The 22,716-nt window shown below is 43.5% G+C and overlaps 1 protein-coding gene across 4 annotated transcripts in view; it reads right to left on the bottom strand.

Moving 5' to 3' along the window:
- The window catches only part of LOC115208315 (histone deacetylase 7), a 97,657-nt gene that overhangs the window by 22,663 nt on the left and 52,278 nt on the right, over positions 1–22,716 (bottom strand). For 3 of the 4 annotated variants that reach the window (XM_029776263.1, XM_029776265.1, XM_029776264.1), the window contains 11 exons: positions 21,480–21,685; positions 20,629–20,835; positions 18,582–18,819; positions 18,218–18,351; positions 17,533–17,653; positions 14,309–14,358; positions 12,827–12,934; positions 12,481–12,536; positions 11,448–11,535; positions 11,009–11,128; positions 9,576–9,673 (listed from right to left, as the gene is read on the bottom strand). In XM_029776263.1, the coding sequence (XP_029632123.1) occupies positions 9,576–9,673; positions 11,009–11,128; positions 11,448–11,535; positions 12,481–12,536; positions 12,827–12,934; positions 14,309–14,358; positions 17,533–17,653; positions 18,218–18,351; positions 18,582–18,819; positions 20,629–20,835; positions 21,480–21,685 (1,426 nt within the window). Of the gene's footprint in view, positions 1–9,518; positions 9,674–11,008; positions 11,129–11,447; positions 11,536–12,480; positions 12,537–12,826; positions 12,935–14,308; positions 14,359–17,532; positions 17,654–18,217; positions 18,352–18,581; positions 18,820–20,628; positions 20,836–21,479; positions 21,686–22,716 lie in introns of those variants that run through there. The other variant, XM_029776266.1, reaches the window with a different exon arrangement.

The raw sequence follows: 22,716 nt of genomic DNA, 5'->3' as shown, positions 1-22,716 counted from the left end.
TCAGCAGGACAATAACCTAAAACACAAGGCCAAATGTGCACTGGAGTTGCTTACCAAGAAGACAGTGAATGTTCCTGTGTGGCCAAGTTCTGTTACTTGGCCACACAGGAACATTCACTGTCTTCTTGGTAAGCTACTCCAGTGCACATTTGGCCTTGTGTTTTGACTGAAATCTACTTGAAAATCTATGACAAGACTTGAAAATGGTTTTCTAGCAATGATCAACAACCAATTTGACAGGGCTTAAAGAATTTTGAAAAGAATAATGGGCATATTTTGCACAATCCAGGTGTTGAAAGTTCTTCGAAACTTACCCATAAAGACTCACAGCTGTAATCACTGCCAAATGTGCTTCTACAAAGTATTGACTCAGGGATGTGAATACTTACGTAAATGTTTTTGTATTTTATTTTCAAAACATTTGGAAACATTTCTGAAAACATGTTTCATTTTGTCATTATGAAGTATTGTGTGTACAGTAGAAGGGTGAGAAAAAAAATCTATTTAATCCATTTTGAATTCAGGCTGTAACACAACAAAATGTGGAGTAGGTTAAGAGGTATAAATATTTTCTGAAGGTACTGTAGCCAGTAGCCTAATCTTTGGCATTTTGTAATCATGTATTTATAGTCAAGGGATGTTATGCTTGTTTCGGCCCACAGAGGGGGCAGCTCGCTCTAGTGCTTAGTTTACGCAATGTTGCCAATTTAGTGACTTTGTCACTATATTTAGCAAGTTTTCAAACCCCATCCTGCAACCTTTATTTGCTACTTTTCAGGCTGCCTTTGGGGAGTTTTGGCACCAAGAGTTTATATGGTTTTAATGGCAGCTGTGCCACAGCAAGTTAAATTGGCGCTATGATGTCATCGCATCTCTGGCAAAACGTAATCGAGCGACTTCTAGTGACAAATCAAAAAGCAAATAGCGATTTTCCCTGAAAAATTGTTGACAACACTTGCTTCTTGTGCTCTCGCTCTATAGTGGCTCCTGCCAGTTGATTGAGAGCGCCAACTGAAAATTGAAGAGAGAAGCACCAGATAAACACATTTTAAACCTTATCTTCATGGTGAGCGAGTTATAAAGCATATGATATAAAACACCAAGTTATGCGGAGTGTAATGATATTATTGTTGTTCTTTTTTTATGATGTTTTGAAGGTTTAATTCATTTATAAATCTCTATTGGCATAGAAGCTAACATCGGCTAATGTTAGCTCCAGTCAAGCTATCCTGTCATAGTCATGGCGACACAGGACTCCAACGAAAGTTCACACAGAGAGTGTAAATAAAGGGAAAGATTGTAACTTTGCTATCATTAGGGTTATGTTGAGACTGACATGATGGAAATGTACTGATGAGATACATGTCCTTCATCTTGAATCACTAGGGTGGATAATGAATATAATGTCCTTAAATTCCTTCATTTATGAGGCTGTTTCTCCAAAAAAGCAATGTGTTCCCCAGTTGAAATGGCCTTTCATGTGTATTTATTACTAAATCTAACAATTATGTTTTGTAGAGCTTCCAATGCTTCTCCAAGAAGTGCAGGAGTTTAGGATGGAAAGGAAAAAGCATCTCTCACTTTTCTTAGCGCAGAATGAAATTGTCCTAATCCTTTGTGAATGACATAAACACATGTTTAAAAACATTAACAAGGATACATTTATCCTTGCATATCACATCTCACGATTGGAAAAGTGACCACTATTGCCTGAACTTATGATGTGCCTATGTGTTTTCTATAGGTTGAACTGGAAGAGGGCTCCAAAATCCAAATTTCAAAAACTTTGTGGCAAGGTTCAGCCAAGAACCCCCCCCCCCCCCCCCCCCCCCCCCCCCAAAAGGTGTTGGAATTGATGAGGGCCCTCTTTAGCCGAGAGATCATGGCAAAATCCTCACTTACAGACAAGAAGGCAAAGCCTCTAAGGACCATGAAGCAAAACCTCAACTCTATCCCACATGAGTCTCTGCCATCTGCTGTAAATTCAAGTTAAAAAACGTTCAGTTTTAGTTTAAAGATATCAGTGTTTTCTACATGCAGAGTCACCAACAACAACATTTAGCCTATACAGATGCATTTCGACATACAAATGGAAGACCTTGGAAAGTAAACATTGGGAAATGTTATCGAGTGGCAGCGCAACCTCCTCCACTCGTTCTCCACCATTATATGATACTCTATAGCTAGGTTTCCATCCAACTCGCGACAGATTTCCATGAAATTATCCTAAAATCTGCATAAAAACAATACGCCAATTAGCATTTTTCCACCAAATTGACTTGTTGTGAATAAAAAGCTGTGTGTGATGACGCAATGCATATAAAAATAACTTTGTGGTTAAAATACCATGTACCGAATAAAAAATACAAGCAAATGGTTTCCATTGCATTTTCAACTCTAGGCTACAGATCACAAAAAAAACAGCATTATATAGCAAATGTGCCCACTCTGGTCCTTGCACATGCGCTCTAGCCAACAGCTCTCAGATACAGGCTAGCTACCTGATGAGATTATAATGGACAAAAGAGTGAGATAATATTTATTTGTCAAACCGGCAGCCAAGCATCGATCATCATGTCACCAGAACCTTGATATTTATTGGAGAGCAGCATCAAGCTCATCACCGTGTACGTTCACCACCCTGTGAAGTTCATCATAACTTACTTCATCTGTAGCCTAATAAACTGCATGCTTTCCTGAGTCGTAGTGGAAGGACCACACAACATAAGCCTAGGCAGCTGATTGTGGGCGCTAGATCTACACTATCGTCTAGGATTGATGTGCCCAGCCGGTAATACACTTGTGTCCGCCGTGGATGGCTCGTACATTAAGCATCCTCCATTCAGGCTGCAAAGTAATACTTTTCTTCCTTAACTAGCTTTAACGCGGGGCGTCTGAAAAAAACTGGAAAAATATGTGTACTGTCTTTTATTTATTTATTAGTATTTAAAAAAATGTAGGGGGTAGATCAGCTTTAATATTGCAGATAGATTGTAGCTTCCATTAATGTAAGTGTCATTAATTTCGAATACCCCATATCATTTTTTGTAAATAAATATATATATATATAAATATAACACACACATGCACACTGTACACATACATATAAATACACACACACACACACACACACACACACACACACACACACACACACACACACACACACACACACACACACACACACACACACACACACACACACACACACACACACACACACACACAGTAGAAGTCGGAAGTTTACATACACCTAGGTTGGAGTCATTAAAACTATTTTGTCAACACTAAGTTGACTGTGCCTTTAAACTGTGCCTTCATCCTTGGGAGCAATTTCCAAACTCCTGAAGGTACCACGTTCATCTGTACAAACAACAGTACGCAAGTATAAACACCATGGGACCACGCAGCCGACATACCGCTCAGGAAGGAGACGTGTTCTGTCTCCTAGAGATGAACGTACTTTGGTGCGAAAAGTGCAAATCAATCCCAGAACAACAGCAAAGGACCTTGTGAAGATGCTGGAGGAAACCGGTAAAAAAGTATTTATATCCATAGTAAAATGAGTCCTATATCGACATAACCTGAAAGGCCGATCAGCAAGGAAGAAGCCACTGCTCCAAAACCGCCATAAAAAAGCCAGACGACGGTTCGCAACTGCACATGGGGACAAAGATCGGACTTTTTGGAGAAATGTCCTCTGGTCTGATGAAACAAAAATAGAACTGTTTGGCCATAATGACCATCATTATGTTTGGAGGAAAAAAGGGGAGGCTTGCAAGCAGAAGAACACCATCCCAACTGTGAAGCACGGGGGTGGCAGCATCATGTTGTGGGGGTGTTTTGCTGCTGGAGGGACTGGTGCACTTCACAAAATAGATGGCATCATGAGGTAGAAAAATTATGTGGATATATTGAAGGCATCAGGCCGGAAGTTAAAGTTTGGTCGCAAATGGGTCTTCCAAATGGACAATGACCCCAAGCATACTTCCAAAGTTGTGGCAAAATGGCTTAAGGACAACAAAGTCAAGGTATTGGAGTGGCCATCACAAAGCCCTGATCTCAATCCTATAGAAAATGTGTGGGCAGAACTGAAAAGCGTGTGCGAGCAAGGAGGCCACCAAACCTGACCCAGTTACACCAGCTCTGTCAGGAGGAATGGGCCAAAATTCACCCAACTTATTATGGGAAGCTTGTGGAAGGCTACCCTGAAAAGTTTGACGCAAGTTAAACAATTTAAAGGCAATGCTACTAAATACTAATTGAGTGTATGTAAACTTCTGACCCACTGGGAATGTGATGAAAGAAATAAAAGCTGAAATAAATCATTCTCTCTACTATTATTCTGATATTTCACATTCTTAAAATAAAGTTGTGATCCTAACTGACCTAAAACAGGGAATTTTTACTAGGATTAAATGCATACGTCTAAGGTGTATGTAAACTTCCGACTTCAACTGTAATATGCTTATTGGTCATGCCGTACAAAATACGAAGTATACAAGAAGTAGACACTATTTCCGTGCTTTTAGGGCCCATACAGTGAGGGAAAAAAGTATTTGATCCACTGCTGATTTTGTACATTTGCTGATAAAGAAATGATCAGTCTATAATTTTAATGGTAGGTTTATTTGAACAGTAAGAGACAGAATATCACCAAAAATATCCAGAAAAACACATGTCAAAAATGTTATAAATTGATTTGCATTTTAATGAGGGAAATAAGTATTTGACCCCCTCTCAATCAGAAAGATTTCTGGCTCCCAGCTGTCTTTTATACAGGTAACGAGCTGAGATTAGGAGCACACTCTTAAAGGGAGTGCTCCTAATCTCACCTTGTTGCCTGTATAAAAGACACCTGTCCACAGAAGCAATCAATCAATCAGATTCCAAACTCTCCACCATGGCCAAGACCAAAGAGCTCACCAAGGATGTCAGGGACAAGATTGTAGACCTGCACAAGGCTGGAATGGGCTACAAGACCATCGCCAAGCAGCTTGGTGAGAAGGTGACAACAGTTGGTGCGATTATTCGCAAATGGAAGAAACACAAAAGAACTGTCAATCTCCCTCGGCCTGGGGCTCCATGCAAGATCTCACCTCGTGGAGTTGCAATGATCATGAGAACGGTGAGGAATAAGCCCAGAACTACACGGGAGGATCTTGTCAATGATCTCAAGGCAGCTGGGACCATAGTCACCAGGAAAACAATTGGTAACACACTACGCCGTGAAGGACTGAAATCCTGCAGTGCCCGCAAGTTCCCCCTGCTCAAGAAAGCACATATACATGCCCTTCTGAAGTTTGCCAATGAACATCTGAATGATTCAGAGGACAACTGGGTGAAAGTGTTGTGGTCAGATGACTGTAGTATGCAGCATTCCTCCTCCTCCAAACACAACTCAACAGCAGGGGATCAAATACTTTTTTCCCCCACTGTAATGGAATTCTTCAGGAAATGGGCGTGGCTTCACAACGTTTTCAGATTTGAAGAAAATGGTAGAAAATATGCAGCCAAAGTCTGAATATGCAGCCAAATCCAAATTCATTGCTTTAACTTATTATGACAAATGTTAAGAAAATGTTGAGCAATGTAATAAAGTAATGACTTTTCAAATAAGTTACGTTACACATTATGTTGGCTGACAATTTGTTAGCTACGTTATCCTTACAAACCGCATAGCATTACTGCAGTATGTACCAGCATGTTAGCTAGTTACCTAACGTTAGTTGGCTACTAATACATCGAACTTGCCAGGAAGTATATTAACTATCTGCTATCTAACTAACTAACTAACCAACATTTATTGACTTGATAATTCACATCATTCTTAGCTAAGTGGTATAGTCGTTGTGCGTTTCAATGGACATTGTTAATTCTGGCTATCTACTCCGATTTCATTGCACTCTTGCGCAGAATATGGCCGGTGTCAGTAAACATTGGCAAAAAAAGTGTAATTAAATTGTTGCCAGCAGCACAGTTACAAAAGGACAATCTGACCACACTCAGGATTTACGAATGCCCAGAGCACACTGTGGCACTCCAGATTGAATTTATGAACACAAACGAAATCGTAAAATGTCTAGCTAGTCATTTGTTATGCTAACAAGCTAGCAAGAGGTTGCATAACAACAGCATCAACTTCCGGTAGACAGGCAAAGTACTAGTATGCTCAACTGAAACGATACTGTTTGTTTACAATATACTAAAATGAATGAATAGTATGTAGTATGTTGTATATTCTCATTAAGTATGTAGTATACACTGCGTGCACAATTATTAGGCAAATTGTATTCCTCGGGATTAATTTTATTGTTGAACAAACACAATGCTCTTTGTCAATCCAAAATGTTATTGAACCTCAAACCTGAATGTTTAACAAAGGAAAAGTGAGTTTTGTCTTACTCAGGGAAATATATAAGTGTGCACAATTATTAGGCAACTATTAGTGTGCAGAATTATTATTAATTAATTATTAATTACAAAAATAATTTCTCTCAACTCACTTGTTTATTCTCAATTTTTATAGTAAGTGTAACAGATAAGTAACATAAAATGACAATTCTATAAAACTTTTGGCCTTTCAAAAATATTCAGTGACCAATATAGCCACCCTTATTTTCAATAACTGCCATGAGCCTTCCATCCATGGAGTCTGTCAGTTTCTTGAACTGTTCACGATCAATTTTCACTGAAGCAGCAACCACAGCCTCCCAAATGCTGTTCAAAAAGGTGTATTGTCTTCCATCACTGTAAATCTCACGTTTGAGAAGGGCCCACAAGTTCTCAATAGGATTTAAGTCAGGTGAGGAAGGGGGCCAGGTCATTATTCAGGCATCTTTGAGGCCCTTGCTGGCTAGCCAAGCAGTGGAGTACTTGGATGCATGTGATGAAGCATTGTCCTGCATAAAGATCATGGCCTTCTAGAATGCTGAGGACTTCTTCCTGTACCACTGTTTGACGAAAGAATCTTCCAGAAACTGGCAGTAGGTTTGGGAGTTGAGTTTCAGTCCATCTTCACCCAGAAAAGGTCCAACTACCTCATCCTCAATGATAGCAGCCCATACCAGTACCCCTCCTTCACCTTGCTGGCACCTGACTCAAAGTGGTGCCCTGTGTCCATTACTGATCCAGCCACGGGCCCATCCATTTGGTCCATCAAGAGTCACTTTCATTTCATCTGTCCATAAAACATTTGAAAAATCTGTCTTCAGGTATTTCTTTGCCCAATCTTGACGCTTCAACTTGTGAATCTTATTCAGTGGTGGTCTTGTTTCAGTCTTCTTGACCTTGGCCATGTCTCTGAGCACTTGACACCTTGTACTTCTGAACACTCCAGGTAGGTTGCAGTTCTGGAATACGGTGGCACTGGAGGATAATGGGTTCCTGGTAGTTTGACGTTTAATTCTTCTCAAGTCTTTTGCAGTTTATTTGCGCCTTTTCTTCCCCATGCGTTTTTTGCGCCCCAGTTGACTATTCGCAACAAAACGTTTGAATGTCCGGTGGTCACACCTCAGTAGTTTAGCTATTTAAATTGTGTCGCATCCGTCTGAAAGGCATTTTACATTTTTGGTTTTTCAGTGTCAGTTAAATTTCTTTTTTGGCCCATTTTACCTGAGGTAATGAGGCTGCCTAATAATTATGCACACCTTGATATAAGGTGTTATTCACTTTCGCCACACCCTCCCTCATTACACAAATACATATCATCTGAAAATGATTAAATCCAATAAGCATTCAAGTTTATATGGTTTGGAGTTCGAAAATGTGAATAGAAACAATGATAAGATCAGAATACTCACTTGCCTAATAATTGTGTGTAACCGATGTGAAATGGCTAGTTAGTTAGCAGTGGTGCGCGCTAATAGCGTTTCAATCAGGGACGTCACTCGCTCTGAGACTTGAAGTAGGGTTTCCCCTTGCGATGCAAGGACTGTGGCTTTTGTGGCGCGATGGGTAACGATGCTTCGTGGGGTGTCAGTTGTTGATGTGTGCAAGGGTCCCAGGTTAGAGCCCGCGTTGGGGCGAAGAGAGGGACGGAACCTACACTGTTAAATTGATGCTGTTGACCCGGATCATTGGTTGCTGCGGAAAAGGACGAGGTCAAAAGGGGGGGTGAGTGTAACCGATGTGAAATGGCTAGTTAGTTAGCGGTGGTGCGCGCTAATAGCATTCAGTGACGTCACTCGCTCTGAGACTTGAAGTAGGGTTTCCCCTTGCTTTGCAAGGGCCGCGGCTTTTGTGGCGCGATGGGTAACGATGCTTCGTGGGTGTCAGTTGTTGATGTGTGCAAGGGTCCCTGGTTCGAGCCCAGGTTGGGGCGAAGAGAGGGACGGAACCTACACTGTTACATTGATGCTGTTGACCCGGATCATTGGTTGCTGTGGAAAAGGAGGAGGTCAAAAGGGGGGGTGAGTGTAACCGATGTGAAATGGCTAGTTAGTTAGCGGTGGTGCGCGCTAATAGCGTTTCAATCAGTGACGTCACTCGCTCTGAGACTTGAAGTAGGGTTTCCCCTTGCTTTGCAAGGGCCACGGCTTTTGTGGCGTGATGGGTAACGATGCTTCGTGGGTGTCAGTTGTTGATGTGTGCAAGGGTCCCTGGTTCGAGCCCAGGTTGGGGCGAAGAGAGGGACGGAACCTACACTGTTACATGTGCACGCAGTGTACAGTATGCTAGTATGGGTATTCGAACACAGCTCTAGTCTTCACCCAGTAGCTCAGATTGTGACATGTAATTTCCCCTTCTTGCATGCTTTTAATTCTGACTCTTTGTGTATTAGGCTATTGGCCAAGTGGAATGTATATAAGAAGAAATGTAAGTTAAAAGCCAATTATTTTTATTATATGCCTTATTTTGTCATTCCAGTTCAATTCTGATTTCAAATTACCAATCCTTACCAAATAAGGAAGACTCAGTATGCTCTAAGTTTTTCTCTATCTTCATTAGGGATTTGTGTAAATGGCAGCTGTTTGAGAAAAGACACACAAAGATACACATTTTCAAAGGTGTTTTTTCTTGACTGATTACCATTTGATTTATGTGGTGCTATTGCATGTCATATCATTTGAAAGGGCTGTTTCTCAGCTTTCAAAATATGTATTACGTTTTCATATATGGTTTGTACAACAAAAAAAAGTATGAAATGTATGCATTCACTACTGTAAGTCGCTCTGGATAAGAGCGTCTGCTAAATGACTAAAATGTAAAAAGAAAAATATAATAATGTAAAAATGTAAAATGTTTGACACCAGCAATGTAAAATGTTTGACACCAGTATGTTCATTAATGTACGCTGGTCTCAGTACATTCATGAATTCCCCATGGATTGGATGGCATCACAAACATCCAACTCGCACCACAATATAACACCTGAACACATGACATACATGTCTGTTACATCACAGCTGTCTGTTGTATTTCAAGGATGAGTGAAGAGGTTTGGTAAGACTTCCTATGAATCATTAGCGAGCGCCCCTGGCTTTGACTAGAATATAATCTTTGTGATTTTGTTTTAATGTGAATTGGGCTGGAGGTAAAGTGAGGTAGGTTAGGTGTGTGTGTTTCTACTGTACCGAAATGCTGCCAGGTATTCAGCGTCGCCCATGGGAGGGTCCAAGCCTCCCGTCCATGCCACATTGACATTGAAGCCCTCACCTGCTCCTGCTCCAACCTGGACAGAGCGGGAGAGAGAGGGGAGAGATGGAAAGTTGTGCTGAGAGTTGAAAGGTCATGAGATATTTTGCATCAAATGTTCAGCGCGGTTTAAAAAATGCGCATTTGTTACAATTGAGGAAAAGCCCCGTCACATTTCAATGACATACGGGAGTGATTATGATTTCCAAATGAAAGACGACTGGCCATTAATTCAACGCCTCCATCAACTCAACTATTTCGATTTTTGATACAATTTGTCAAATCTGCTTATAAATCCCTCGCAGCGAACAACAAAACTACACCCAGATTAAGTCCCAGTTTTAACACACCACAGGGACGTACGTATATTCTTGAGTCGGCACTTGGCGATATTCAGTTTCTCGCTATATTTCACATAATCTCCGCACCCAGAACCAAATGTTAACGTCTGTCACGAGAGACTATATTTCACCAAATGCCAGGCACAACCGGTGGATGTCTCCCTGATTTGACCTCACGCTCGTGGTGTGGCATACTAACTGATCCCAAGGGTCTTAAGAGGAGAGTAAGCCTTAAAAATGTCTGCTAACGGCTATTTAGCTTTTGAAACTCCTCCGCCATCGCTCAATGTCATGGTGAGGAGATAGTGAGGACTCTGAGTGACACACTCTTGGCAACAAATTGCAGTCCTTTCCTTTGTGTGTGTGTGTGTGTGTGTGTGTGTTCGTGTGCGTGAGGATGATGTGCATTACAGAGTGTCTGACTTGACTCGCTCTCGGTAGACGGGATGTTCACAGGGCAAACTCAAAACACATGAGCTCCGCCATCCCCTGCCAACTAGTCACTCTCCCTCTCTTTCTCTCTCTCCATTGTTCTTCTCTTCTTCATCCCCTTTCTTCGTCCCCCCCCTTCTGTTATTCCTTTCATGTTTAAGAGACGCTGGAGCGGATTACGGGTGCCCTGATGTTTCTCTGTGGTACCCCTGATGACATCAATGCTACCCCCTTAGTGTGTTATATAGGTACATGGGGCTGTGGTCGAGGGACACAGAGACTCCAGAGGTTTACCACACAGCTCAGTGGCGGTCGAGGGGCCATTTAAGGCTAAGCCACATCCAAGCCAGCATAGCATCTAATGGACCATCCTCCCATGATGAAGAATATGGTAAAACATCCACTTTTTTTTAATCCTCCTTATTTGGTGGGAATGGAGTGGGTAGTAACAAACGCTAAAGGGGTTTCAGACTATTGGGCCGACCCAATCCGTTCTGTGCTCGCTCAGACGGGGTTTTTTTCCCCACATGAAAAGACCAATCATGTATTTGATAGGGGAGCATGATGTACATGGTGGTGGATAGTGCAACCTAACTTACCTCGTCTGGGTTCCCGCTACCGGGGAAGAAGTTGCCATTGTCATAGCGATGCAGGGAGATGTACAGCACGCTGGAGTCGTTGTAGAACACTGACTGGGTACCGTTGCCATGGTGAACATCCTGCACATTGGGGATGAAGGTCAAGGGGTCGTCAGACTCGTTAATATGTAGTATGCTTGACCAGTCTCATACTTGCTCTGGATGTTTGCATCTTATTTGTCTTTACAAACCAGGTAGTATTTAAGTGTGCATGTGTTCCAACGTGTGTGTGTCTGTCTGTGTCTGTGTTAACGCTCAGACTGATGGCGGGCCCAGACTCATGTGGAAAGCAGAGATCAGTGTGAATGTTGACACCACGCTTATGGTCAATATGTGTGTTGTGTAAGTAAGCAAGTGTTTAGCTCCCATATGGGGACCAGTGATGGCGGTCATCTCTCACCCAGTCCACAATGAGGATCTTGCTGATGCTGAGTTTGTGCTGGAGCTGCTTGGCTGCGATGGCCACGGAGTTGAAGAAGCAGAAACCCCTTTGGAAAGACACATATGGACTTATGACGACAGAATCAGGAGACAAAAGACACCCAATGTAATGTGAGGGCGTCTCAGAGAATGTCCTCACAATACACACACTAGGTGATGTGAGGATATTAGTGCCAATGGGTCAAACATGCTTTGTTTCACTGGACATGCACTCATATTTAGGCTTGGTTTGAATGGCGAAGGGACAATGTATGAATGATGGGAAAAATACACGGCAAGTAAACATTTGACAATCTCAGACAAAAGAAAACCATAACAGAAACAAAAGCAAAACACAAATACGAAAATACTCTCCACATATCAAAATAAGTTCTCGTGAAATAACTTCTCGTGACCTGAAATCATTTCTCGTGACCTCCCTCCTCATGCATTTCAGAGAATGTGCTCCTCATAAACCACTTACAGTAAGCTGACTCGTACTCAATATCCGTAGGATATTGTGAGACAGAGAAGGTGTGCGAGAAAGAGTTGATGTATGAAAATGAGAAGAGGAATGTTGAAAGCGGTGGTGTCAGCAGGAGCTATAAGCTCGGCGAGTGTGAACTGTAGATCATATCTACTGGCCAACTCCTTTCCTCCAGTAAGTCTTTATCGACACATAAATTACTAGTGACAAGCACTGCTGAGTACACACACTATCGCGCGTGAACCCACTCACGCATGCATGCACGCACACACACATACGCTGACGTATGCAAGCACACACAGCTGAATGTGGTTAGCCTTCTAATGCATTCTATTTCAGACTGATACACAGACATGCACCCATACACACACACATGCACACAAGCCTCGGGCAGGTAACGCACATACTCCATACACACACATAACACACACTTTCGGACGGTGCTTTTGATGTGCAGGGAAAACCCTTTGAAATGATTTTAGAGACCTCCTGGCTCCGCGTGTGTGTGCGTCTGTGCAGTACTTACAAGGGGGTAGAGCGGGCTGCATGGTGTCCAGGGGGCCTCACCACTGCAAAGCCATTCTGTGAGATGGGAATAGAAACTGTTACACTTTGGCTCTCTCTGAGAACATCTTACAATTTGATGTTCATCAGTTCAGAATACACCGAATGGTACTGATATAGAAAGGCAATTTTTAAATTCCAATTTCACGTGAAATTCATAAATAATGAACAGATATGACATTATGCTTCACTATCCAGGTGTGTTAATGTATGTTACAGTGTTGACAATTCTGACCAGTTGTGTTACGGCCCTGACATAACTAAGTGGGGGTGTAACCGAGGTGACAATGAACGGTTGGCAGTCTCACCTTCAGCTCTCCCTGTGCTACCCTGAGCGCCAGTTCCGTCACGCTGCCTGCCGCCAAGCGAGACGCCGTCGACGTGTGCGTCTCATTCCAGATCGTATCGTTGTCCACCTGTCAATCATGCAAAACCAGGAATTTACCAGGGGGCGGGATCAAAGTTAAAACCACTAGGAGAAACAAGGGCATCGTTTAGAAACAATATAAGTTGATTGGTTGAAACAGGTGTCACTTGATATCAACTATGTGACAACCCAATGAGGTAAAGAGGAAGTCATGCAGTGGAATTGGGAAACAGAGGTGACGGGTTGTGGTAAGGACTGGATTATTACAGTATTGGATTACAAAGTCTCTACTGTGTTCCAACTATGTGAAGAGTAGCATAACTTATTGGGAGTCAGGGGGATAGAAGTGGCAAGGGTAACATTTACCCACACAAATCACCACAACCTTGACTTTAACTGCTGATGATGACAGTAAAGGGGGTAGTCGAGTATTCCTGTTCTCAGATTCTCTCTCTCTCTCTTTCTCTCTCTCTTCCTCCCTTTGTTATTCCATGTTTCAAAACTCCACATTTCTGGCGGTTTGGCACGACAGACCAATGAAATCCTAGGAATTTCTTTTATCACTTTCTTCGCCATCTTGTTTCAATCAGCTCGCCTCCCCAGAGGAACCAAAGGCCGGAAATCCAGGCAGATCAGGCGCCTTATCAACACCATGCAAACCCTCCTCTACTCTCCTCTTCACCCTCTTGCTCTCATCTTCTTCCTCCTCCACACATCCCCTCTTCATCTTCTTCTTCAGTGTCCACATACTTTTTTTTCATCATGACTATACACAGTCTACCTCCTTCTCTTTTACTCTTCAACGTTCCTCTTCCCCTTCTCTTTCATCTTCATCATCCTCCTGCACTCATCTCTTCTTCAGTGTCTGCATTTTCCCTTTCCTTATCCACACCATATTAGCAGCATTCTTCCTCCTTATCTCTTCTCCCCCTCTTCCTCCTCCACTCATCCTCTCTTCATCCTCTTCTCTGGTGGCTATATTCTCTCTTTCCCCACATCCCTTCCTCCTGAATAAATTCCCCTCCACTCAACCACTCAACCACAGTTCCCCAGGCACCCCTCCAAGCAAACAATTCAGAGTCCACCCTTTCTTCCTCTCTCTCTTCCTCTCATCTCTCACCTCTTCTTTGCCTTTGATATCTGATTGGCGTTTCGGCCGTGTCCCCGCCAACAACAACAGCCTCCACAATTTGTCGCTCTATTAGCTTAATTGTGTAATGAGGTATAATCAAGCATGTAATGTTTGCCATTTTGTAATGTGATTAGATAAGTGGACAGATTTCACATGACTCTTTGATTGTTTGTTACAGGGTCTGTTGAGCTGTTTGCCTGTGTACTGTAAGTGTGTGTGTGTGTGTGTGTGTGTGTGTGTGTGTGTGTGTGTGTGTGTGTGTGTGTGTGTGTGTTATTCTGAGTAACTCACTCCAACTCCTCCACACGGTAGCATCACAAACATCCTTTGAGATAAGATTCCTGAAAGAGTGAGATAAATCCAATACATTAATCTTACATTCATTCAACACTTGATGATCTATGCATTTGTGTATAGTTCCATGTGTGTGATTATGAGTGTGTAAAAATACTTATGTGTGCCTACTACTAGGGCTGTTGCGGTGACCGTATTACCACCACACCGGCGGTCACGAGTCATGAAGGCAGTCAAATTCCCCATTACCGTTTAGTCACGGTAATTAGGCTACTCCAAGCTCTGATGCTGCTGCTGGTCATTAGTAGCCTACCAAACTTGCTAACTGCCTGGTACTCAGCACTCTATTGTCCCTCTAATCATCAATGCAAATTTATTCGAAAATCTAATCAAACACTTCATGAGAGCCCATGAGCTCATGTTGCGCAACATTTCTATAGGGTATGCAATAGCGGGAGGAAACAGAGTGATGGCCGCTAAATAAAAAGAGGAAGATCCCCCATCAGCTTTCTATAGGCAAGGCCTACTATATTTATTTCTCAACTTCCTAATATTAAGCACATTGCTTATATTTACATCAGGAGTATAGCCTACCTGGCTGACATGAAAATGAAACATGGGGAAACATGGGGAAAAGCATCCTCCATTCGCTATTTAAGTGCATAGATGTTTCGAGACAGGTGCATGATAACGGTCCATTCTAAATCAAAACAAATTTCACACATACCGTAATTTCCGGACTATTAAGCGCACCTGAATATAAGACGCACCCACTGAATACATTTTTTATTTTTTTTTGGAACATAAATAAGCCGCACATGTCTATAAGCCGCAGGTGCCTACCGGTACATTGAAACAAATTAACTTTACACAGGCTTTAACGAAACACGGCTTGTAACAAAAATAAATAGGCTTTAACGAAACACGGCTTGTAACAAAAATAAATAGGCTTTAACGAAACACGGCTTGTAACAAAAAATAAAAAATTAGCAGTAAGCTTGAGTTGTCTTTTTGCACTGAGTCAATTCCTCACGCTGCTGTTTCCAACGTCTTATCATCGACTCATTAAGACCAAGCTCCCGTGCAGCAGCTCTATTTCCTTTTCCAACAGCCAGATCAATCGCCTTCAACTTGAAAGCTGCATCATATGCATTTCTCTGTGTCTTTGCCATGATGAGGGTGACAAAATGACTACCGTAATCAGAATGATGGGAAGTTTGAGCGCGCGCGATTTTATCTAAACAGTAAACTAAAAAGTTGTTTGACCTTAACCCGTTCGGCAATTTCATTGGTCTAATGAAAGCTTCATGCCATCCAAAAACTGCCAATCCATATATTAGCCACGTCATTGTTTAAGCCGCGAGGTTCAAAGCGTGGGAAAAAAGTTGCGGCTTATAGTCCGGAATTTACGGTATATTATTTAGCATATGTAAAGACAAGATTAAATCAAGAATAGTCTGATGGGTGACAATATTAGCCTATCACTTGTGAATTATATATTATTACTTGTGAATGATGCCCAGCATAAGAAACAATGGCTTTTTTTGTGACTTGTTCAAATCATAGTCACACACCTCATGTAGCTTAGCCCATAGGCCTACATGTTTTAATAAGGTTTGTATCACAACTAAAGTGGCCAAATAACTTCTTACAATTAAGCACATTAATCCGCAAACTGGCATAGATAAGCAGCGCATGAGTTTCACGTTTGGGGAAGATAATTTTCACCATAAAAATGCACCTTTATAATAAAAGATTTACATGCATAATCGAATTTACGGTCCCTTTTGATAATAGTGTTTTCCGGTAATGGGTATTTCGCGCTTACAGCCTACTGCCGTTTGCGCACTGCTGCACTTATAACGTGAAGAAATAGACAAATAAATAGTTTATCAACATTTTAAGCTAAACGTTCTGATCTGTTGCGTCAGCCACATTGCATAAAAAATGTTTTTTTGATGCTAGTGGTTGTCCCAGACTATGTTTGGAATATTTATTTCTCGCACAGAATAGAATAGGTCGACTTTTGTACTATGGGGGATAGCAGACTGACATAGGCTAGTGCTTTAGCTGTTCATAAGGCCTACTCATCTTGTTGGCTGACGAAAAGTAAATGTGGACAGTTGTAATATCTTCAATATGCACCTCGGAATTGGATGAGGACGCGCGCAGTTGCGTCCCCGATGTGTCTGTCTTAACTTGTAGCCTGGGAGAAAGACCCGATCACGTGACTGAGAGCCGTGTGAGCATCTCGGATTGGCAGCACACTCAGGGAGAAGGGCACAATGGGCAGCACTCCGGGCCGCAAAAGGCATGGATTTTTTTTAGGGTGCATTACGGCCACAAAGGGGATGCCGCCGTGGAATTCGAGGCATTATCAGGTGCTTGTCAAATTGTGAATGAGAGACTATTGGAGTGTGTACAGCCTGCCTTTCAAGCTACTTTTTTTTGCAGATATCATTAGTCTCATCATGCAGCCTTACAATGTATTAAAATCAAAACATATAGCCCAAAGTTTGTAGAACAACTAAAGTTACATCAATAACTCTAAATGAAGTTTATAGGAGTAGCTGTTTCCTTGTTAACCGCTCAACACAGAATAGCCACATGTGTGCACTCCCTCAAATCGTTTGGAGAATAAAAAAATGTATAATATTCAGCTTTGTTCAATTGTATTCTTCATACTATAAAATAATATAAAATAATGCCACGGAATTATAAGCAAATCTTGCCTGCTATATGAACTAGCCATTTGGCAGAGCCACATCAGGACCCAACATAAGGACAACTCAGAGTATGCTATTCTTCTCTTCCCGAAATAGACAACATTTTCTTCATATCATGCTTCTTTAGACCTGTCTAAAATAAATAATGGATTCATTGCGAAGGTGTAGGCTATATTTACATGGATTTATAAAAAAAAAAAATTAAATGGCTTCTAGGCTATGCGTGGAAGCCAGGAGATGTGTTTATGTTAATTGATGGTCTATTACCTATTACCTATATGCGTGAGTGTGAGTGAGTGTGAGTGTTTGACAATGAGGTGTGTCAGAGCGGTGTGTGTGTGTGTGTGTGTGTGTGTGCGTGTGTGAGTGCGTGCGTGCGCGCGCGTGTGTGTGTGTGTCAGTGCATGCGTGCGTGCGTGTGCGCGCGTGAAGATGAGCGTGCATGTTTGTGTGTCGGTGTATGTGTGAGAGAGAGAGACTGAGCGCGTGTCGCACCAGCCAGCTTGCGGTTGTCCAGTTTGAGGCGGTTGAGTGGGTTGGTGCCGTACAGCAGGACGTGTTTCTCAGAGTGGACAGACTGAAGCTCCTCCAGAGTTGCCTTTCTGCTCCGGATACACTGGAGGAGCGCGCACACACACACACACACACACACACACACACACACACACACACACACACACACACACACACACCATGCCATTTAGAATTAACCAACGCACCACACACACACACACGAGACACAGGCGCATACATGCAGGCACATACACACACTAGTCCACACGCATACACTCACAAACGCACTCACGAATGCACACACACAGCCATGAACACGCACAAGTTACAGCATAGGTACACACACAGGCCTCCCTTGGAAAAGAGGTATTCTGACCTCAATGGGACTGTTTAAAGAGACAAACAAAACACAAAGTTTGATCTTGGAAACCTGGGCCAGGCCAGGGGGGGGGGGGGTGCAGTGCTGGCGTGTAACCCTAGGTGGCAGCAGTGTTCATAACAGGAGTTTCAACCAACATATTTAGTTCTGTGATGTGTAGAAAGGGAAAGGGAGATACCAAGCATGCATTTAACTGAAATGTGTCTTTCGCATTTAACCCAAACCCTCTGAATCGAGAATATTGTAGTGTAGTATGTGTTGCTGTATAGTGCTTTATATTGTACCTACCTCACACTGGTTCCTGAGGCCTCTCTCCTGAAGTCTGGACCAGATGCTTTGGATTCTTCCAGCATGCTCGGGGTGTCGGCTATTGTCGCCACAGGTGCACTGGTGCTTCAGCATCTGAGAGTCATACACCAGACCTACACACACACCGACACACACTGTAGTTTAGAGACCATACAAAATAGGTAGAAAGCCAGCCAGACAGATAGATAGTAGACGGGACCACAGAGACCCTAATAAATGAAGTGCTAATAATTCCATGGATGGGACATACAGCACCTTCTGAATATACAGTATGTTGTACATGAGATACAACAAGATACAACAAGCACTGTGTACAGTACAGCACTCCCCAAGTGTCTCTCACCAGTGGTGAAGCGTAGCTTGGCGGTGGTCTCCGAACCAGGGCCGGCCAGAGACAGTGGGGTGTCCTTGGGCTGTGGAGGAGGGGGGAGAGAGGTGGAGGCGGGGGAGGACTGGGCGCGACCGAGGGGGCGGTGGGCAGGGCCCAGAGCCACGGGCACACCCAGGGGGTCCAGGTGGGTCGCTTGTCTACGCCTGTCTGTCAGGACCTGGAGGTGCCTGGACTGCTCCCAACGAAATGACTGGAGGGAGGGGGGGGGGATAGATAAAAAGATAGAAAGGGAGGGAGAGCGGGAGGGGAAAAAAGTAGGTGAAAAGTTAAAAAACAAACATTTAAAGGCTAAATGTTTGTTTACTTGTTTACCCAGATCGTTATTAGGAGTTACTTTAGCAACAACATAAAACAGTCCAACTACAGCACCTTGTAAAAGCCATGACTAAGGGATGACTAACAGAGTGAGCCGTAATGCCATGGCACCCTCTATTGGAGAGCCAGAAAGGTGTCCTGAACTGAAGCTACAAATCCAGACTAATTTTATTGGTCACATACACATATTTAGCAGATGTTATTGCGGGTGTAGCGAAATGCTTGTGTTCCTAGCTCCAACAGTGCAGTAGTATCTAACAATTCACAACAATACACACAAGTCTAAAAGTAAGAGAATGGAATTAAGAAATATATAAATATTAGGACGAGCAATGTCGGAGTGCCATTGACTAAAATACAGTAGAATAGAATACAGTACATACATATGAAATTAGTAAAGCAGCATGTAAACATTATTTAAACATTATTAGAGTGACTAGTGTTCCATTATTAAAGTCAACAGTGATCCCATGTCTATGTATATAGGGCAGCAGCCTCTAAGGTGCAGAGTTGACTAACTGGGTGGTAGCCGGCTAGTAATGGCTATTTAACAGTCTGATGGCCTTGAAATAAAAGCTATTTTTCAGTTTCTCAGTCCCAGCTTTGATGCACCTGTACTGACCTCGCCTTCTGGATGATAGCGAGGTGAACAGGCCGTGGCTCAGGCGGTTGATATCCTTGATGATATTTTTGGCTTTGCTGTGACATCGGATGTTGTAGGTGTCCTGGAGGGCATGTAGTGTGCACCCGGTGATGCATTGGGCAGAGCGCACCACCCTCTGGAGAGCCCTGCGGTTGCGAGCGGTGCGGTTGCCGTACCAGGTGGTGATGCAGCCCGACAGGATACTCTCAATTGTGCATCTGTAAATGTTTGTGAGGATCTTCGGGGCCAAGCCAAATTTCTTCAGCCTCCTCAGGTTGAAGAGGCACTGTTGCGCCTTCTTCACTACACTGTCTGTGTGGGTGGACCATTTCAGATTGTCAGTGATGTGTATGCCCAGGAAGTTGAAGCTTACACCTTCTCCACTGCGGTTCCGTCGATGTGGATAGAGGCGTGCTCCCTCTGCTGTTTCCTGAAGTCCACGATCAGCTCCTTCATTTTGTTGACGTTGAGGGAGAGGTTATTTTCCTGGCATCACTCCGCAGGGCCCTCACCTCCCTGTAGGCTGTCTAGTCATTGTTGGTAATTAGGCCTACTGCTGTTGTGTCGTCTGCAAAGTTGATGATTGAGTTGGAGACGTGCGTGGCCACGCAGTCATGGGTGAACAGGGAGTACAGGAAGGAGATGAGCACGCACCCTTGTGGGGCCCCTCTGTTGAGGATAAGCGAAGTGGAGGTGTTGTTTCCTACCTTCACCACCTACAGTTGACTGGGGCAGCTCTAGCAGAAATTTGACTAAATTACTTTTTGGAAAGGTAGCATCCTATGCCGGTCCCACGTTGAAAGTCACTGAGCTCTTCAGTAAGGCCATTATTCTGCCAATGTTTGTCTATGGAGTTTGCATGGCTGTGTGCTTGATTTTATACACCTGTTTGTAACGGGTGTGGCTGAAATAGCCAAATCCACTTCTGTATATAGTGTATATTTGAGAGTGGGACTAATATAATAATTGTGTGTATGTATGACCTATAGGTCTCTTTGTGTGGGTTTGTATGTGTGTGTATCTGTGTTTGTGTGTGTGTACCTGATTCATCAGAGGTGTGTGTTCCATGGTGTGATCTCCTAGGTAATCGCCTGAGGAGGTGGACTCTGTGTCCCACATTGACTCAGTGCTACTGGTCCCACTCTGTCTCCTCCTCTGGTAGCCGTCCCCAGGCCCGGTCTCCGCCGGGTCCATGTCCTTCGAGGGGATCTGTGTGACACGAGGCTTCTCACTGGACTTGGTCATGAGCTGATGAGGGAGGGACACAGGCACACTCTTAAGGTCAAAGGTCATGCATCAGTCTTCCCTCTTCTTCTTGTGTTGGTGAGCACTATTATGCGGTATCTAGATGTAATATGTATTGTGCTGTGTGTGTGTGTGTGTGTGTGTGCGCGCGTGTGTGCGTGTGTGTTTAAGTCCCCACAAGAATAGTAAACAAACAAAAATTTGACCAACTGGGGACATTTGTTCGTTACATCGAGGTCAAATGCTATTTCTAGGGGGTTTAGGGTCAAGGTTAGAATTAGTGTTAGGGTCAGAATTACGTTAAGGGTTAGGGTTAGATTTAGGGTTAGGAGCTAGGGTTAGGTTTAGGGTTAAGGTTAGGTTTTGGGGTTATGGTTGGGGTTAAGGTTAGGGTAAGCGTATGGGTTAGGGTTAGGTTTAGGGTTAGGGAAAATATGATTTTGAATGGGACTGAATTGTTTGTCCCCACAAGGTTAGCTGTACAAGAACGGAAAGGGGAAAGGGGGAAAGGGGGATACCTAGTCAGTTGTACAACTGAAATGTGTCTTCGCATTTAACCCAACCCCTCTGAATCAGACTGTGTGTGTGTGTGTGTGTGTGTGTGTGTGTGTGTGTGTGTGTGTGTGTGTGTGTGTGTGTTCTCTCACCTTGCCCAGGTGTGTGTTCTGTTTGAGTCTCTCCAGCAGCAGTGCGTTGTGGTACTGCTGCATTAACTGGTGCTGGTGCTGGTGGTGGTGAGAGTGCAGGGGGGGCTCAGAGCGGGTCCGACCCAGGGGTCTGTGGAGGCCCGGGGGAGCCAGGCCTTCCAGTCTGGAGGAGGGGTACTGGAGAGGGCCCGGGCTCAGGCCTCGCACTTAAGGAGAGAGAGGTGGGGAGAAGGGGAAGGAGAAAGAGGAGAGGGGGGGGAGAGGAAGCAAGGAGGGTGAACATAGAGAGCGATAGGGAGGGGGGAGAAAGAGAGGGAGTGGGAGAGAGAAATAGAGAGAGGGGAGGAAGGAGGGAGAATGTGGAAAGGGAGAGGGAGTGAGAATCAGAGAGGTCAGGATCATCATGTTTGACTAAAACGTTATAAAAACGACCAGAGAGGAAGCAGACAGTGTTGTGGAATGTTTTGATTAGCTAGGTCTGTGTAGTCACTCCCAGATCAACCAGATCCATTATAGATTAGTGAAAGTTCCACATGCCTAGATTAGTAGGATAAGTGGCATTCAGTCAAACGATCAATAGAGGGCAGTGTCGCTCCGAGTGTGTTTCTCTTCGTGTGCAGCCTTCCTGAGGGCTCCAGGATGACTGCAGGTGTGGTGTGTGTGTTTGTGTGAGTTTGCATACATATCTACACCGAGTGTATAAAACATTAGGAACTACTAATATTAAGTCGCACCCCTTGTTGCCCTCAGAACAGCCTCAATTCATCTTGGGCATGGACTCTACAAGGTGTCGAAAGCGATCCACAGGGATGCTGGCCCATGTTGACGCTAATGCTTCACACAGTCATGTCAAGTAGGCTGGATGTCCTTTGGGTGGTGGACCATTCTTGATACACATGAGAAACTGTTGAGCATGAAAAGCCCAGCAGCGTTGCAGTTCTTGACACATTCAAACCGGTGCGCCTGGCACCTACTACCATAACCCCGTTCAAAGGCACTTCAGTCTTTTGTCTTGCCCAATCAAACTGTGAATGGCACACATACACAATCCCTGTCTCAATTGTCTGAAGCATTAAAAATCCTTCTTTAACCTGTCTCCTCCCTTTCATCTACACTGAATGAAGTGCATTTAAGTGACATAGCTTTCACCTGGATTCACCGCATTCACCTGGTCAGTCTATGTCATGGAAAGAGAACCTAATGTTTTGTACACTCAGTGTACAGTATATGTACGCTA

The sequence above is a fragment of the Salmo trutta genome, chromosome 14 (assembly GCF_901001165.1).
Source record: "Salmo trutta chromosome 14, fSalTru1.1, whole genome shotgun sequence".
NCBI lineage: Eukaryota > Metazoa > Chordata > Actinopteri > Salmoniformes > Salmonidae > Salmo > Salmo trutta.
This window is presented reverse-complemented; position numbering and strand designations above follow the sequence as displayed.